General features: G+C 42.0%; 1 protein-coding gene and 1 long non-coding RNA gene across 2 annotated transcripts; one reads left to right on the top strand and one right to left on the bottom strand.

The window, feature by feature from the left end:
- Nucleotides 1-1,769: 1,769 nt before the first annotated feature.
- Nucleotides 1,770-10,650, top strand: LOC115619938 (flocculation protein FLO11). The gene is made up of 5 exons (XM_030512964.1): nucleotides 1,770-1,865; nucleotides 1,911-2,026; nucleotides 4,263-7,503; nucleotides 7,582-7,848; nucleotides 7,924-10,650. The coding sequence occupies exons 1-5, from the start codon at nucleotides 1,770-1,772 to the stop codon at nucleotides 10,648-10,650; spliced, it is 6,447 nt and encodes a 2,148-aa protein (XP_030368824.1).
- Nucleotides 10,651-16,966: 6,316 nt separating this feature from the next.
- Nucleotides 16,967-19,029, bottom strand: LOC115633753. The gene is made up of 3 exons (XR_003996390.1): nucleotides 18,723-19,029; nucleotides 17,215-18,638; nucleotides 16,967-17,120 (listed from the first exon to the last, which is right to left on the bottom strand). It is a non-coding gene; the product is annotated as an uncharacterized LOC115633753 (long non-coding RNA).
- Between the last annotated feature and the right edge of the window lie 799 nt (nucleotides 19,030-19,828).

Here is a 19,828-nt window from a genome sequence, read left to right as displayed (position 1 = left end):
CACATTTGGCATATTTGCTCGCATTATAGGTAGCAGCATTATGAAACGCATTTTTAGAGCTAGCCCATTAGTTATATAGCGTTTTATTAATGGAGTTGGGTGAAAAGAAGGGCAAACGAAACACCAAAGTAAACATCACACGAAAATGTGGAATTGAAACCGTAATGGCTGTACTTGCAAGCTTTATTGCCTGTTTGAGTTAAGCGACGGGCACATTAAAGCGCTTGGATGGCTACAAAGTGCTAAGCGTGTGTCTAGGTAAGCTAAGTATAAAACTGCACTTTGTACACACATGTATCCTGTGCCTACACACCCACACAACTTATACGTGTCTCAGTGTGTACTTGTATATGAGTTTGCATATGCATGTGTTTATGCTAAAACTGCCTTGTACTTCGTCAAGGCATTGAAAGCATGCTTAACTGCGCCCACTTCAAAAGGCAACAAACAGCATCTTAAGCTTATATACATCCATACACACACACGAGTACATACAACAGTGCACATAAACGCTGTTAGTGCACTCATGTGCCAGCCCGTTATTATTAGCATAATTACAGGCACATTAGCGAACAGCCGCGTTGCGGCGTCTAAAGCTAAAGTTGCAAGGTTGTATGTAGTTGGCAATTAGAGTGCACCATGGACCAATAAGCAGCCACGCCTCCCACAAAATCACCCCAAAGCTTAATGTCTATCTTAAATTTGAACATTAACATCTGAGTCGAAAACTGTTTGTGGTGGTGAAAAATGAGATACCCGCAACATGTGGTCCACATGTGAAGATAAAGAGCATAACCGCTCGTTTAAAATACCACAATCGCATCCTTTGATTGTGGTATTTCAATCGCCTCCAATTATTCCGAAAACATTCACTCACTAATTCAAGTTTGTTTCGTAACACAAAGGTTTAATATAGAAGGTGTGATGCCTCCTGTAAATAAAGTGAAAAAGTTTAAAATACTTATTGAAATTAATTGCTCAATAAATGCTAAGCATGATTAATTAATTTTAACCGTCTCTTACGCATATGACAAGTTTTTTATTTAAGGCAATTGTTTTCGCTTAAGCTTTAGTTAACTTTATCATATTTTCATCCCTGACTTATTCGCTGATTTACATAATACAACCGGCACACAAATCATCTTTTTTTTTTTACATATATACAATGTATTAAACTAGTTTTCTACTACCAATCATCGCTCCAAGATAGCACGGAATTCTTCCAACTAGCATTAAAGGGTTAAGCTGCCAACAATTCTGGGCAAGCTTGAACTAAATTGGCAAGCATTGCCAGAGCGTTGTTTTTCTTAAACATATTTTCTCATTAGCTTTTTCATTAACATTGCATTAATTAGTTTTTCATTTTACTTTGCAGTTTTGCTTCGCTTCATGTTTACGCAACGGATACTTCACTTTCTACATTAAACACCAGCAGAGCTTACGAGAATAGCACAACAACGAGGAAAAGGTCACCCCGGAGCAGCAACAGTACGCCCAAAAGGCAGCTTTAAAAAATCAGATAACGCTAAGGCTAAAATAAAAACAGCAACCGAACAACGGAAGCAAAAATAAAAAATAAATAAGAAAAAAAACGATAAAACAGAGAGACTCTCAAAGTCAACAGACGCCCCCGATTTGTAGTGGGCGAAACAATGCGTTTGAGCATTTTTCCACTACTGCCGCTACTTCTTGTTCTGTTGCTGGACGAACGGCATGCCACGGCCTATTCGAATAGCAATGGTGAGGAGCAGCAGCAGGGAAAGCAGCCCATGGTCACCTACCTGACCACATCGACAACTAGCCAGAAAGATGGTGTGCCCCAAGGGGCAGCCGCCGCCATGCAGCCAGCCTTTGTGTACGATGCCGCAATGCCAAAGCAAGGGGAGCGCAACGAAGCGACATCTGTGAAGCCGCTGTCCTCCTCATCATCGTCATCGTCCTCGTCCTTGTCCTCGTCAACGTCATCCTCTTCGTCGATGTCCGGCCCACAACAGGGTGAAGCATCAAAGAAAGTCATCGGTTCCAGGTGAGTACACACTTTTCAACGATGTGAGCGCGCTTTCAACTTCTATAGGCAGAAATCAGTTGGGCTTTGTTTTAACTACCTATCCACCTTTTACTTGGCCTTTGTTTACCTTTGTTGGATGTTGTTGCTATAGCTTTTGCTATTATTTCTGTTGTTGTCTTTTGTTTGCACAGCTTTTTGCAATTTTTGCCACTAATTGAAATAGAATTTCTTTGCTCTTGTAGTTGTTGTCGTGGTTGTTGTTGTTGTTGTTGTTTTTGATACTGCTGATGCTACTGCTGTCGCCTCGACCGCCTCGACCGCATATTGTTTGTGTTGGAAACGTTGGCGAAAGCCTTGGTATTTTAATTAATTTGCTCAGCGAACGATTTGAGGGGGAAAAGCGTAGCATACTTTGCGGCGTTGACTTTTTAAATTTATTCGTCGTGTGCAAAAGACGAATTAATTGAGTGCCTATTAACATAAAAACCTTTAACTAAGCAACTAATACAGGTCACTAATCCGAATTAAATACACTAATCTACTTAGTGACACATTAAATTAAAATTATACACTTCAGTTCAACTTTGGATTATAAATAATATAAAAGATAACATGTTGAATTCAATATTACGAGTTGTTAGCCATTCGTTTAGTATCACAGCTTATATTTATATATATGCTTACGCATTGCATAGCATATTAACAAAGAATATTAAATGTAATAAAAATGCAATCAAAAATTTGAAATATTATTTTGCTTTGAGTGTCTTATTTAATTGAGTGCCACTTATTAAAGCTTACTAATTAAGCTTTACAATTTCATTTTAAATTTCGTCACACATTTAATCAACTACAATTAATTTAGAATTTATGAAAATTCCATAGAATCTAAGCTCAACATTTTAAATGACAAAATGTAAGCAAAAGCTTAAGGTTAAAATTTCAAGTCATAGTTAAATACTACGCAATTTTATAAGACATCGATAAACCTAGATTTTCCAGAAATGTAAAGAAAAATTCAAATGAATCATTTTGCTTTGCTTTCGTTATACAAAATATTCCTTCTGCACTCCGGGGCATTTAAGGGAAATTTTCCGAGCAGTTTTCTACAAATACGCAGGTAACAGCAAGTGGAAGCAGCTTACAGTAACAGCTGCTGTCGGTTGATAATGATTATGAGCTCTTGCTGATGATAACGATGCTGCCAACGCCCATGATAATGATGCGTTCAAAACGTTATATGCAGCTTTTTAATTTCTACGAAAGGGTATTGGAACAGGCTATGTCCAATCAGAGAAGTGCAACGGGTTTGCTCGATCACCCTTGGCACCCGCGCTCGTTGAACAATCTCTGTAACATGTTCATGACTATTGTGGACATAGACGCATAATTATGCATGATTATGCATGTTTTGTTTGCAATTATGAAAAAACTCACGATCATTAACGATCATATATGACTTTGGAAGTTGTGTGTTGAACTGAATGTATGGTTTCAGCTCATTCTCAGGCGATCATTCCTTGTCACTCAACCAATTTAAAAATACAATTATGCATCTGGCAGTTCAGTTATATTCTAGATACTTTCTTGTCAGTTTGGTTAGCGTATGCAATGCTCACCAGACTCAAACGTAAAGTGTTACTCATTTTACACATTTTTGCACTTACTTTCCACATGAAGTGATTTTTGTACTTAGTTTCGACGCGGTTGCTATTTCTACAGTTGATTATTCTGGCATGGCAAGCGCTTCAGCAACTTGAACTCTACACCACACGGATGTACGAACTTATATATGTGTATGTGGATAGTCAGCTACAGCGCGTATCCTACTAAGCATGCTTAAATGTAAATGATGTGCCTTCTTCTTCCACATGTGAGCACACACACACACACATGCAGACATCAATCTGATGGTAAAGTATTTGGTATGCACATGCAAAATTTCTGGAGCACGCATGCTAAGTGCATTATTTTCTAAATCATTTTGCAAGGCAGCAACAAAAAGCAAGTCGTGACTTTCGCAACACTTCCATACTTTCAATTTCCATTAAGATGCCACTGCACAGCAAATAAATGGCGTTCTCTAAAGTATGTATGCAACATGACTTGCGCTTCCCCAAGTGCCATCAGCCATCATTCATCATCTTGGCATTTCTCGCAGCGCATCATCTTCAAATTTTTTGTTTGGCATTAATCATTATTTTGTGAGGTCACTAATGTGCACACTTTTTTCGTCTCTTCCTATTGCTTATAGCGTGGTCACCTCCGTCTCCGTCGTTCTTAATGGTAACGAGCCACAATATACCGATGCGCTTGGCCATAAGGTGCCCAAGCCGCAGCCCTCCTTACAGGTGGCCAGTCCCATCGATTTGCTTAATCCGGATCGCTACGAGTTCTACACCTTTGACGAGCATGGCGAGCTGGTTAAACGCCTTATGACTATGCAGGAGATCCAAAGTATTGTGGCCAACGGTGATGGTGAAGGACCCTCTATCATACACACAGCACCACTGAACGAACGGGAGCCAGAAAAGAATGTCCAAGACATTGTGAATAGCGTACAGAGCGTATTAAATAAGGAGGTGGCTTCCTCAAAGAATGGCTCCAGCTCTGGCGAGCTGCTGCCAGTGCTGGACACGCCTGATGTCTCCTCATCCTGGTCGCTCATATTGCCTGCTATTTTCGGTAATACAGGTGGTGATATTTTTCCCCAACAGAAACCGCAGCAAATTGTTATGACTCCAGAATCAGAGCTGTTGGAGACATCAACAAGGGCGGCGCCACCCACTCGAGCCACCAAAAAACCGAAACCCTCGAAGCGAAAGCCGGGTGCGGGTAATAAGCGCAAGCCAAGCACCAGTACAAAGGCGCCCACTCGAGTGACCCCACAGGTGGTGCAGGAAGAACTGGATCCCATGGAATCGGTCTATACGGGCATGCAGCAGTATCAACATTTAGCCGCAAACATTCACGACTTTGACATGCACATGCAGCCCATCTATCAAAAACTGCCTAGCACCACATCCAAGCCAGAGACAACCACTCGACGTGTTTTCTACAACAATCAAGAGATTATACAAACTCCCTCCCACACAACAGCTGGTAGCAGCAGCACAACGACGGACAAAATCGTCTTTAACCAACAATTGGCCAAGAAACCACCACACATTCAGCCCAAGCCATCGGCACCACATCGTGTAAAAAAGCCGAATGGTGATGGCACCACTAGCACCGCCCATCCCACTGGCAGCAAACATAAGGTAAAGAAGAAGACTACCACTACGACAACAACAACGACGACAACAACAACAACAACGACTACGACTCCAGCACCAACTACAACCACAACTACTACAACTACGCCCACGCCACCTACAGAGACGACAACGCCAGAGCAACAACCACAACCAACGGCAACAACCACAACAACGCCAGCGCCTCCACCGACTACGCCGAAAAAGAAAAAGCGCAAGCCAACTCGTACGCCAGGTGGTGTAACCGGCGGTTCCACCACAATTGGAAAGCCAGGCAAGCCAAAACGTAAGCCAACACCAAAGCCAAAGCCAGCCCAGCAATCGGTCGGTACCCAAAAGCCACGCCCACACCGTCCACATAACAAAAAGCCTACTACGACAACGACTACAACAACAACTACCACCACTACCCAAGCACCAACAACTACGAGTACCACACCGCAGCCGGAGCCCACACAGCCGCCCGTAGAAATTCCAGCCACGCCAGAACCAGAACCGGAACCAGTACCAGAACCATCAACTACAACCACAACTACTGCACCACCTTCAGCCCGTCCTGTTGAACATCACCATCACAAGAAACCATCCCCATCTGCAGATGAATCGAGCTCGCTCCGTCCCACAACTCATCATCATAACCGGATACACGGAAAGCCTGTTCACACCACAACAACAACAACAACTGAATCTTCCCCTGCAGAAGTTCCATACAAACAGCACCACAAAAAGCCAAATGGAAAACCCGTTCATCACAAAACACCCGACTACACCAGTCACGTGGATGTGGAATTGAAACCGGAGAGCTATGGAATTATTAATGCGGTTCCAACTAGAACAACAACAACCACCACAACAACAACGACAACAGAGGCTCCTACCTACAGCGATGTACCGCTCTACCCCGTTCCCAGTTATGATGCCGCTGCAAGCTTGCCAACATTCTTTGCCGAACAGGATAAGTCGCCGCTAAAAAAGACACCACTGCCATCGCTGGCCCTCATACAACAACAATTGCAACAAAGCTCCCCTGCACCGCAACTATCTCTGGATCAAATACACTCGGTGGACCAGATAGTGCAATCATTGACTGAAGATCAGTCCAGCAATGTCAGTGATAAGGTAACCACAAGTGAAGAACAATCCGCTCAGCCTCCACCAATAAAATACGACAGCGTCGAAACTGCGCAAGAATTGGAGGTATTGGCTAACAAGAAAAAGATATCGACTCCGACGACCAGTAGCACCACGGAAGCCCCAGTCACAGTCCCAACGAGCGCATCCACTTTTGTGACATCCGACAAGCCATTGGCAGTACATTATGGTGGCAGTACGTTGGCCACAATGCTGGCCGATGATGAAGCAGGCATTACACAGCGACCCATTGAATCCACGGAGTCGGCTAGCATGGAGAAAGAAACCACTACGAGTAGCGATGAGAGTGAACAGCCAACGCCTGTGGTTGTAATTACAGCTAGGCCCCAATATTTCGCTATAACAAAGCAACCGGAGCCGATGTACACGATGCCGCAGACCCAAAAAACGGACAATGACGAACCCGAAACTACGGAGTTGCCTGGCAACACGCACTTCCTGGTCACCACGCCCATGTACATGGAGAACAAAGAAACTGAGACCACAACGCAAAAGCCCAGCAACGATGCCTTGCATGTGGTTAAGTTCGAACCCCTATATGCCGAGGTGCCAGAAGCTGTGGTCGCCGAGCTAAGCGAAGCGAGCACCGAAGTCGAGACAACTGACGCCACCACCACTGGTGGCTATTTAGGAATACACACCACAGTGCAACCTGCACGTCTTCCTGTATCTGTCACCCCCTCGATACTAGATGATGACGAGAGTACTGAGGTGACGCCACAAGTCGCCGACTTGTTGCCGCAACTAAACCTTGAAGTTCTCAAGCCAACGGATCAGATTTCCATGTCAGATTTCCAGACGCAGGCTGCCACAGTCGCATCCACCTTGGTTGATGGCACCAATACCCTTACCTCTGATGTCTTGAACTCCAACGAGACCAAGGATGAAATCGAGTTTCTGATGTCCGACGTTATTCAGCAAATCACTAACGATCACAAACATCAACCGAATTCACAATATAAGCCCGTAATACATAATTACCAAGATAATTCAAATCGCTTGACCAATTATGCCCAACTTAACACATCCTTCCTACTGGACCCAATCAAAAAAGTCAACACAGACTCTAAGGTAGAGAATAAAACTCAGGTCAAATGGCCTGAAACTCAAACAAAAATCGAAGAGCCGACTCAGCAAACACCGACCTATGGACAGGAGCAACAACAGAAACAGGAAGAGCTTACAACAATTATACCCAGCTACGAAGAGCTCATAAAACAGGAATCCGCTTATCTAGAAACACTGACGGAGTCAAGCACTCTGCAAACTGTGCCCGTGGAGACGACTACCTTCAGGATACCCATTTTATCGCTATCACAAATTTATGCGCAGCAGCAACAGGACGAAGATGCAGCACAGCAAATGTTTGAGCAGGAAAGAGTTGAATTTGTACAAACAACAGAGGGGCACGAAGCTGACAAGGCAACTACAACAGCAAGACCAACAGCAAGACCAACAGCAACACCAACATCAACACCCACATCAACAGTTGAGCCAACAACAGAGCAGCCAAACAATACGGACGCAATGCTGCAACAGCTATCGCAAGAACTAGAAAGCAAGAGTGAAGAGAGCACCACGGCGGACAGTGTCATGGAACAGTCTGAAGAAGAAACGAAACTGCCCTTTTATGAGAAAACAGACAGCTACACAGAACACGGAGAAAGTGATGAGGACCAAATGCCCGAAATGTTAACAAATGGTTACAATGAACAAGTGATGGGCGAACTCAACGAAACGCCAACACCCACTAAGGCAGATTATACTGAGCAGACGCAACAAGTGGAGCAGTCCACGACCACAGATGCATATCAGAGCGCCCAAGAACTGGCAACTACAGAGCAACCAGCCACTTTGGAAAAAAGTGAGGAGGAAGTTGAGGATAATGTCAAGAAACAATCATCTGCCTACGAGGACAGTGTAACCAATGCGGCACATTTGCAGCCACAGTACTCAGCACAGCCTGAACAGGCTACGGAAATACCCGGGGATATGTCTATTGTTTCCGGAGAGTCAGAAATGTCATTCAGCTCGGAGCAAGTAACCGATAAAATCGAACTAAGTACGGTCCGGTCAGAACTGGATGACGAAGCCATGGAGGAGATTGTAGATGAGCTTATGGCTACGATGTCAGCAGAGGAGGGCCTCACAAGTGCACAGGACCTGAGCACCGAGAAATTGCAGCTGCCCGATGAGGACCCCTATGTGAAGTTGGGCGAGACAACAGCAAGTGTAGTTCCGGCAAGGCCTACCGAGTACATCGAAAAAGACGACAACAAGAGCACACTCAAGTCAACCGAACTGGAAGAATCCATCGAGCAATACAAAGTAACGTTGCCTGAGCCTCAAGAGAGTGTTGAACAAGTGCCGTTACAGCCACTAGCCAGCTATGGCAACCAATCAGTTGAGGAGGCAGATGAGGAAGACCAGGAAGATCAAACAGGTTATCAGTTGCCCGTGCTGCTGCCAAGTAGCACTACCAGCAGCACCACTACCACAACCACCAGAAAGACAACCACAACGACTACAACCACGACAACGGCTAAGCCGAATACTTCAACGACTACCACAACCAAACCAACAACAACAAAGCGCTTACATACACTGAAACCTGTCTCTTACTATGTGCAGCCCTCGTTGCTAGGCGGCTACAACCAAGTTGAGCCGCAACCCCTTAAAGCCCAGACCTACACTGCGAATAGTACGCCACAGCGTCCCGTTCAGCGCCCAGCCTCATTGACCAATCTGATGGCGAGCTCCACACAAGCCACCCGACCGCCCGTCAAATTAGAGCCCAGCCCTGACAGTTCGCTGGGCTTGGAGGCGTCCACTGCAAGTCTCGACGAAGACGTTCGTTCATTTGCGCGCCTCTGCAACGAACTGGCGTTCAGCTACTGGAAAGCAATCACATCTGAGAAAATTAGTTCAGCACGCAGCTTGGTCATCTCGCCATTCGCACTGACCTCAATGCTGTCGATGGTGTTCCTGGGTGCACGGGGCAGCACATCGGGCGAAATGAACGAAATACTCAAGCTCGACGACATGGTTACTTTCAATCCGCATCTAATATTCAAGAACATCACGAGTTCGGTGGAGCAGGCCAGCGACAGCGAAATAGCAACAGCAGCCTTTGTCCGTGAGATATTCAGTGACCGCTCAAATGGCAAAATATTGCCGTTCTTCAAGGAAAAAACTCAGCAGCTCTATGCTGGACATGTTGAGGAGGTTAACTTCCATGTGGTCAATGACATTATACGTCGTCGCACCAATCTGCTGGTCAAGCGCCATACCATGGGCAAAGTACTCGAGTATTTGCGCACGAATAGCGTGTGGGTCAATGGACCATTAGCTACCATATCAGCTAATCTCTTCCAGACCGACTGCTCGCGCGGCTCTACGCAGGATCGAGATGGTGAGATGTTCTTCCAGGTTCATCCAACGGTGCGACAACGAAGACTCGTGCCCATACCGGCGGTTCTTTATCGCAGTGGCTTTTTAGCGGGCTACGAACCAAAACTTGATGCGACTATTGTAGCCTTTGGACGCGCTCAGGAGTCGGTGAGCAGCATTTACGTCATGCCTGGGCATCAGAGCTCAGTATCTCCCACAGACAATTTGGATCGCCTGGAACGTAATCTCATGAGCTTGGCTTTTACGGAGAACGCCTGGAGCAATCTGCTGACCGCCCTAATGGATCGTCCAGGAATGGAGGTGCAACTGCCACGCTTCTCGCATCGTTCCTTTGTTAACGCTTCACTTGGGCTTCAAAAAATGGGCCTACGTGGTCTCTTCAAGTCTGACTTTGCCGACTTACGTGGATTAACGGGCGCTGGCAATCGTGACATTTTCCTTTCAGACATGATTCAGATAAATACGTTTAGCACCTGTGGTGAGGAAAAAATATCCGACCACCACCATGTGGAGATGTATCCGGCGCCGCCGCTGCGCAAACGCAACAAGGATGTAGATGCCACAGACGACGATGCCTACGATTCATCCGAAGCCATCATCGACTTCGGCTCACTGGTCCAGGAGTCCGCACTAGGTCGTGGCTTCTACGACGATCTGCTCGATCCCAAGTATTTGGAGCTGCCGTTGCCTTTGCGCCCCCGACAGGCTCGAGTTCCCGACGCGCCACGACTGCGCTTCGACAAACCCTTCCTTTACTTTGTGCGCCACAATCCGACGGGCATGATACTCTTCATGGGTCGCTTCAATCCCCGACTGCTGCCATGAAAGCGGTAACTAGCTTAAGCCTAACTAGTAACTATGCACATACGTGTACACACAAACACGCCCACACCCATTAATATACGAATATGTATACTTGTTAAACATTTTTGCCGCTCGATTGCAAGCTGAAGAGGCGCGCGAAAAATTAGTGAATTTATTTTAGCAACAGAATTTGCAAATATGCCTGCAATTTAAGTTTAATTTTATTTGTAAAGCTCATTGCTGTGCCTTAAACCCGCGTCGCTGTTGGCCAATGCGGCGATACGAGATTGATGTGCAGCAAACAATGAAATATATGCATATACGAGTACATACATACATACATAGTACATATGCAAGCAAACCTATCATCATGCATTTTGTATATGAGTTTTTTAAAATGGAAAATTGAAAAACACATAAAGCAGTTTGTACGAATGTGAAATGAATTATTTTAAGAGCTACTGTATTATTGCCTGAGCTCTTCTATAGCCCAAATTAAAAATGCATTACTAAATCAAAACAAACGGTAAAAAAAAACAACCAACCATATAATACAAAGAATTCAATAAAATTTGAAGTAAATGCAATCATAAATTGCGCCATGTTGGGCCAAACAAATGTAATTTAGGAAAAGTAATCTTTAACACACGAATGAAAGCTATTATTGGTTTTATATAAGTTGAAATAAATACATAATTAAAATCAACGAATGTTGCTTTTTACTCGCCTGCAGTGCAACCTAATACGTAAGTATTTCTTTCCTTTCTTTACAAAAATACTTAACAATATATGAGTATGTATTACAGTACATAGATTTTTAATTAATGATCATTTATATGGAAAGTTTTCTTATTGATTTCGCAAGTTTTTGTCCATCGATTTCCTCTATTTTTTTTTGCTTCCTTCCATTGTTGAATTACTTATTGTGTTTGTATACTCACAATTACTAAAAATATATTTTTTATAAAGTCCAACATAAACACAAGCCGCAATTTGTGACTTAATTTTGAATTTGATTTAAGAGTACGAACCATAAAGTCAAGCCTAGTTATTGCCGAGTGTTCTAACAATAATTAATAACTGTATTTGCAAATTTATATACAAACCAAAAAGGTATTTGGCTAAAAATGTGTGCAACATCATATTTTCTCGTTTCCGTAATATTGGCTTATTGCAGCCGGAACTGACAATATTCTACATGTTTTATGCCTTCCAGAAGCGTACCATGAAAAAATCTACAGCTCATATATAGTAGACGCTGGAGCAGAAATAGCAAAAGAAAATGGCACAAATAAACATATATATTTTAATTAATATTTAACAAGAATATAAGTGACGCTCGTAATGAAATCAACGCATTTATGTGCATGTGTTGCCAATGTGTCTCACTTTGGGCCTTCTGCCTACAAACTTTGACAAACTTTTGCATGCACATTGTTGGTAATGTTGATATTGTTGTTGTTGTTGGTACTGTTGCCAATGTATGTCGTTGTATTACGTACTACATACTCGTACATCGACGTCGACAGCGGCTGTGGCAGTGGCTGTTGCTGTGGCTGCTCATATGCATGTTGGCATTTTTAGTGCCTGTTTTCCCAAGTTTCATGCGGTTTTTCACATTTTGTTGCTGACTTGACTGCTGTCTGCATTGTTGTTATATTTGGGGAAAAATGTTTTTATGTTTGCATGCATGTGTATTTGTTATGTTGTGTTGTGTTGTGTTGTGTGTTGTATGTGCAACAACAACTGCAACTAAAATCACTGAAACAAGTAGCATACTTTCAGGCAGAGCTGCAAATGCCAAACAATTGCCAAGCAGCCAACTGTGGTGTAAGGCTCCTAAAAACAAAAAACCTACTACTCTGCCAAACTGACAAGGAGTAGCGAAAATATAACAGCATGTAGTATACACATATACCCAGCAGCTCTAGGCGCTAGTACAGAACTTCAGTTGAGTGATATAATGCCCATATTTTTGTACGAAACACATAATATGGAGAGGTAATACCCACTATTTTAGATAAGCATATTATCTATTGAACGCCAGGGGCAAACTTTAGTGGCTCTCAGTTGATTATAAAGTTGCAAGATTTAACTTTCCAAACATAATAATAATATTTTTATATCTAGCTGAACAAGTTGATAATAATTATTGATTTTCTATGATTCGTTTGAAAATGTTCAACAGTTAAATTTAATAAACACCACCGAGTCGGTGGAAAAATTTTAATTTTTATAAATTTTTATCTGGCCAGCTACAAGTGTAGTGTCAACTCTGTTAGTATACCTACAAACAGTTATTTGAAAATTTAAATTTCCTAATAAAAAAGTTATCACAGAAAGGAAGCTTAGAATTAAATTAATTAACTTTAGAAAAAAGAAATTATTAGTCAGACCGGCAAGCTATATCGATGCTAACTGCCATGTGGTCAGACATTCCTGGAGATAGAAAAACTTTTAGAGAGGAAAGAGACCGTTCGGTTAGGGAAGAGAACTAAAGCAGTTATATACTTATAAAATTATTTAAATTGCTTATGAAATCATTCCAGCTTGGAGGGATTCTAGTTATTTAAACTCCGGAAAAACAAACTTTTAATTTAATAATTTAAGCAATTAAAATATGAAAATTGTTTTCAGGTAACGCTGTTATTAAATTCGAAAAAGTTTAATTTTTTTTTTTTTTTTTTTTTTTTTTTTTTTTTTTCTATTTTACATATATACAATTTATTAAACTAGTTTTCTACTACCAATATGGCAGCTTAAGCTAGTTGAAAGTTAGGGAATACAAAAGTTGTCTATAGTAAGCATCTATAGGACGCACTTATATCTATGTACATATATACAATATTTACAATGTTTTACATGAAAAATGATTATATTTTATGATATATACTATGTATTTTATACAAGGGCTCTTGTGGGGAGATCCTTTGGATGGCACTTCTTCAGTCTTCTCTTCTTAGGTTTGGACAGGAGCCGCCTCGCTAGTGCGTTGGGGTGACTGCCGAGTCGCTTCTCGTAATTGCTTGCGTGCATTTGAATGACATCGCCAACCTTGGGGACACATAAGTCTCTTTCGATGTCCCTAGTGCGCATATACCAGGGAGCGTTGCATATTTTTCTGAGTATTTTAGCTTGAGCAACTCTTATTTTGTTTAGGTTTGAAGCAGCGGCAATGCCATAAATTGGTAGCGCATACTTCCATATTGGACTTAATATGGACTTATATACTGTCACCTTACTGTGCAGGGACAGCTTGTTGCATGGTGCAAGCAGCCATGCCATCTTTCCGGCTTTCGCCATGACCGATCGCTTGACCATTGTTGTATGCTTGCTGAAGTTGAGTCTTCTGTCCAGAATTACACCAAGATATTTGTGCGAATTTGTATGACTGAGCGTGGACCCCAACATTGTGATATCTCCGCATGACGACGGCCTTGTTGTAAATGTGACATTCGCACACTTGCTGGCGTTGATACCAATGTTCCAATTGAGAGCCCACTTCTCGAAACTACTTACATACTGCTGTAAGGCTTCCGAAGCTACATCGATATCTCTGCTTCTGGTAAGCACCGCAGTGTCGTCTGCGTAAGTAGCTATTAGTGCGTCATCCTCGTATACTCCAATGATCTCTTGCGGTGCAGGCATATCAGCAGTAAATAATGTATACAGGGTAGGACCGAGAACACTGCCTTGGGGCACTCCTGCACAAATTGAGCGCCTCGTGGATTTCACTCCATCAACAGCAACTCTGAAGCTTCTGTCCCTTAGAAAGCTTTCGATGAGTTGAAACAATTGAGGAGTTAGCATGCCTTTCAATTTGCAGAGGAGACCATCATGCCACACTCTATCAAAAGCTTGTTTAATATCCATAAACACAGCCACTGAGTACATCTTTTGCTCCATGGCTTCCAGGGCGAAGTTGACCACACGGTGGAGCTGTTCCGGTGTTCCGTGACTTCTTCGAAAACCAAATTGCCATTTTGGAATTCTGCGCGTCACGGCTTCGAGCTGGAGAATCCGGTCCAGAATCACACGTTCCATCATCTTCCCGAGGGCAGGTAGCAGACTAATCGGCCTATATCCATCTACTTCAGTATGCTGTTTCTCTGGCTTTGGAATCATCGTAATTAGCGCCATTTTCCAGCAGTTTGGAAAGTGCCTCAGCCTGAGTATGTTATTCATGAGCAAGACAATATACAGCAGAGCCCTTGTGGGGAGCAGTTTCAGCGTCCTGTTGTCTAAAAGGTCTTCTCCAGGCGCTTTTTTTACCTTTAGATTTTTTATATGCTGTACCACTTCTTGAAGTGTAACTGGGCTTGCAGGCAAGGCCATTTGGAATGGCATCTCCAGCCTAAGCTCGACTACCCTTCGCCTATCTGCTGTTGTAAAGTCAAAAGGCTTAAATCTTTCCTCTAGGCTGTTTGCAAAGATTTCAGCTTTCTGCTGACTGGAGTAGCTCCATCCACCTGTAGGATCCTTAATTGGAGTCTTAGGGATGACCAGCCTCTTAAATCGCCTCGTAAGCTTCCAGAGCGAGTAATTAAATGATGCATCTGGACCAGCACTTTCCAATATGTCATCAATTCTGCCTTGTCTGATTTTAGCAAGCTCTTTTTGCAGTCGATTGGACAGTCTTTTGTAGATTTGATGAATGCGAGTATCTCCAGTTCTTGCATATTCTTTCCTGACTCTTCTTTTCAGGCTTAAGAGCGCAGCAGCCGTTGGTGGTAGACTAGCTTGACTATGTTGGGTTGGCAAGCGTAAAGTTTTCGGTGCAGCAGAAGACGCAGCCAGTGAAATGTTCTTCATGAGGATTGATATCGCGTCTTCGATATCCTCTGGGCTGTTAATTTCGACGTTCAGAAAAAAAAAAAAAAAAAAAGTTTAATGCAGCAAACAAAATTAAAATACAAATTAAATACAAATAATAATAATAATATAAAATATTAAGAGGAGCAGAAATTTTGACCGATTTGACTTCGAGAGGTTTTTTTGAATAATAATCAAAAAGCTTACTTAACGAAAAAATAGTAATTTTATATTATACTTATATGTAAGACTGCCTTAGTATGATCCATTTACATATTAGCGAAAACATCGCACAGATGACACCTCAATACCTTAGTTACAAATTAAATTATTTATAATTATATCTTTTTATAATATGCTGATGGTTTTTTTCTGAATTATGAGAAAATTCTTTCAAATAGTAAAACAGAGAACAATAATTAATGACAAATGCAAACGCCACTGCCAGTTCCACGAGGACAAAGAGTAAAACCGCAGGCTAAAGGCATGCGTATTTCTTTAACATACAACTGTCAATGCTGTGCTCCTACAGTATGTTTTCTATCTGTCTGTTCTATGCTGCATACTATAGCTGGTATTCTTTTTTTCGGCGAAAAATGTAGCATACTTTTTTGCTGCATCCTGGCACCACTTTATTATTCGTAATTTGTCGTAAGAGTTTTGCATTTGCGTTTGCGCTTTATGCACTAAATAACACTAAAGTGCAACTAATTTGCAAAATTTGTATTGCTGTCAGTGGTTTTTGTTGTTGCTGTTGTCGCAGCTACTTTTGTTTGGTGCTGTATCCGTTTTTTGTAGCAGCCATTTAATTTCCGCACGTGTTGTTACAAAGCTGTCACAACAACAAATATAAACAAAAAGGCGACGGCGGCACTGCTGAACAAGAAAAGGAAAACGCAGACAAATCTGTCATTGTGCGCCACGCTTGTTATTGTTATTATTATTATTGTTATTGTATTGTACCAAAAAGAAATATATTTCTGCTTTTGCTCTGCACTTAGCCTTTGCTCGCGTCCTCATCCGCATCCGCACCCCGCCGGCACAAAACAATGCGACAGCTGCACAATGTCCGATGCTTGTTGCCTGTCCGGTTGTCTGGATGTCCTCACGTCTGTCTGTCCGTGCTTTGTAATTGTTGTTCAACGAACTTTTCCTTTTTCCGTTCCGTTTTCCTACCAAGGTTTCGGCACAGTGTTTTCTTTAGCCCGTTGCTTGGCAGCGCGTTTCCTCGTTTACTTACATCTTGTTGCCGCCTCCTGCCTTTGTTTTTCTTAACGCTTTTTGCTTTTTAGCACCTGCCGAAATTACGCAAGAGTCACTCGTAAGAGGAAAAGCAGCAACATTGTTTGTGTCCTAACCCTTTCGAGCTGAAGTATGCGCAATGTCTCTGCTTGTTATTATTACTGTTGACATTGTAATATTATTTGCATTTTATTTCCCACTTGCCATTGTCCGTCGCCGTTTGCCAGCTGTTAATACATATTTGCGGTTTTTGGTTTTAGGGTGGACGTTGTAACGGGTATAGACAATAGCCCATTAGTGTAGGCGAGGTGGTGGGTGTAAGATTGAGAGCGCACGCTAGTATGTTCCGGCTCGGGCTCGTCGGCTAATGGGTGGTGTTCGATGACTCTCATATCTTACGGCCTTTTAATTAGCTTATTATTTAAAAACAAAGCGTGCTATCGGAAAAGCCATAAAAATCGGTAAGTTGACACAAATAGGACAAAAAGAAGAAAGCTGGGTTTGCAGATCACAGGACACAAGTGGACACACCTTTGGTATTCCTCTGTTGACGTTGAGGAAGTATTGGCCCACCCATCCTTGGTCATTCATATCCTAAAACAATTATGCGAATGACCCCTTCAAACCTCTACATGCTGCGGCTAGCGGAAATCATAAGACCGGAAAATTTAAGCAATCATTATAATGTTTTTATTAAAAACTAAATTCATTGAACACCTTGTCTTTTCGAAGTTCCATATATAACCTAACTTTATCCAACGGCAAGTTAAAACTAGTTTTCAAGTCTTTCGCCTTAACCTTTACGACGAAATCAAGCCTATGAACATTTCTAATTAAATATCTAGTAGTAAAAAAATATATATATAAGTAGGTATAGCAAAGTGAGTAGAGCAATTGGCGTGGCTGGAAGAAATGGTTATTTATATTCAAATATTAAAGAAATTAGGGTAAGAAAATATAAACAAATATTTGAATTATATAAATTCATGCATTTTCCCCTTTTGGGATGTTTATGTGCGTGCCGATAATAGGAGAATTATGAAACAAAAGCCAAGACTTGGCATAAAGGCGTTAAGTTTGTTTTTATGCCTAGCAGGCAAGCCTGTGTTCCAATTGAACAGCTGATCACTTCCGTACGCATGCACGCAAGTAAGTATGAAAAATAAAAATTAAAACGGCTGTACTTACAGTTTTTGTCCAACGTCGAAAGATCTTTCGGGGGGGACGCGCTGTGTGGGCTCACCGCTGCTTGCATGCATAATTTTTTTGTACTAAAGTTTATGTTCGATATTTACTGGGTGGGCTTTAACGTGTTTTTTTTTAAACAAACCAGAAAAAAAATTGTCGCCATGCACATACACATTTGTAGCTAACGAATTTTGCTTTGTGTATTATTTTTTTTTGTTTTCACTTAGGTATATTCTTTCCCACTTCATCACGCCATGCCGAGTTGCTTTGCTCGCGTGGTTACACATATGTACATTTAAATTTGGATTTAACACAGGGGAAAAAAAAATTAAAGAATAATAAGCGCACTAGAGAAGTTCATTTTTGCGCTGGACACATATATAAATATATATGTGGATATATATATAATGTTGCCTTTAAAGGTTGGGGTAGGCTAATTTATGCCTTTTTCTTTCCCACGGGCCTCCAACCAACACAACGGGGCTTTGCCAATTGCCCAGGCACAGGTTTCACCGAAGACAACACAAAAAAATCACTCGCACTCCGTTATTAGGCGACGTCCGTCATAGACGATATGACCCACGAAACTGCAGAGACGGTTCTTCTCGCCGTTCCAGTGGCCTGATCGGAAAGCCGATCTTACCTCTGGCACGCCTTCGTCTGGCGTACCCCTCCCTTAGCCTAGTCGCTGCATTAGCATGCGCGCATCAAAGCGACAGGCAAAGGTTAATGCCCTATTGGATTGGACTAATTATTAAGTGCCAATTCTGCACGAAAACAATGTAAATCGAAAAAAATGTGAATTAGAATTTGCATTCCAAATGCGAAGAAACGAGAAAAATAAAATTTACCCGATGTCCGGAAGTGGCACCATGCAGAAAAATCCTTTCGACAATAGAATCCTCCAATTTAGTTTTCGCCAATTTATATACTTTTTTATTCGCTGTTAATACTATCGTTGCTGTATTAGGTTGTAGGTTATAGGTACAAATATAATCTGTATAACCAAAAAGTTGATAACCCCGTTAGCGTGGATAATGCACAACCTTCCTCTAGGCGATCTCGAAGTAAAAAGAAAGATCCGGATGCTAAGGCCAAGCAAGAAAACTTTCTTTTACGGAAATTGCTTCACACCTCTTTTGACAATTTCCTTTCGACAGGTCAAGGTTAAAGAAAGGGCCACTGACAACTCGCAAATATTGCCACTGTGCAACAATGAAAATAAACAATAGGTGGCCGATAGCCGTGCGGTTGCAGAAAATTAACTCCCTTTAAAATAAGTAAAAACAATTGAGAAAATTTGTTTATCTTGTTAACTAAGGCCAAAAAAAAAATGTGATCGTAGGCAGTTGACGCTAAAACATAACGCTAATTCAAATCGTAACTACACAAGCAGTGTGTGTACATAAGCAGCCGAAGCACTGCTTGACCAAGGTAGTGCAATAAAAAAAAAATACGATATTCACTGCCAGCGTCGTTACAAATTCCCCCCTGCTAAAATCAAGCTTGGGTTTCCATGCAAACGCAAGATTGATAACACCAGACGCTGCTAGAAAACAAATTTACTGTCGCAGGTCTTTCGCATGATAACGACCCAGTATTTTCCCTTGCAAATTTTCAACCTCGTAATAAGAATTTCCAAGTCTACGATGAACTCTCGCTTTCACAAAAGCTGGTCCTAACTTTGCATTGTAACCGGCTGGAAAATTACTCTGTTTAAAATTTCTAAGGAAGATTTCTTGTCCAACTGAGTAAGAAACATCACGCGACCGCAAGTTATAGATTTTTTCGTTCTTCTGTTGCTGTTTCTTCATGGTCTCAAGCGCCTTACTAAGCACAATATCGAGCGAATCCTCTCTTGAGAAAACAACCGCTCTATCCTCAATAAGACGCAATGTTTTCAGCAACTTGTACGTTGAACCTGAAGTAATCATATGCTGACCAAAGACCATGTAAT

Source organism: Scaptodrosophila lebanonensis, unplaced genomic scaffold (genome assembly GCF_003285725.1).
Source record: "Scaptodrosophila lebanonensis strain 11010-0011.00,11010-0021.00 unplaced genomic scaffold, SlebRS2 tig00000001-arrow-pilon, whole genome shotgun sequence".
Taxonomy (NCBI): domain Eukaryota; kingdom Metazoa; phylum Arthropoda; class Insecta; order Diptera; family Drosophilidae; genus Scaptodrosophila; species Scaptodrosophila lebanonensis.
This window is presented reverse-complemented; position numbering and strand designations above follow the sequence as displayed.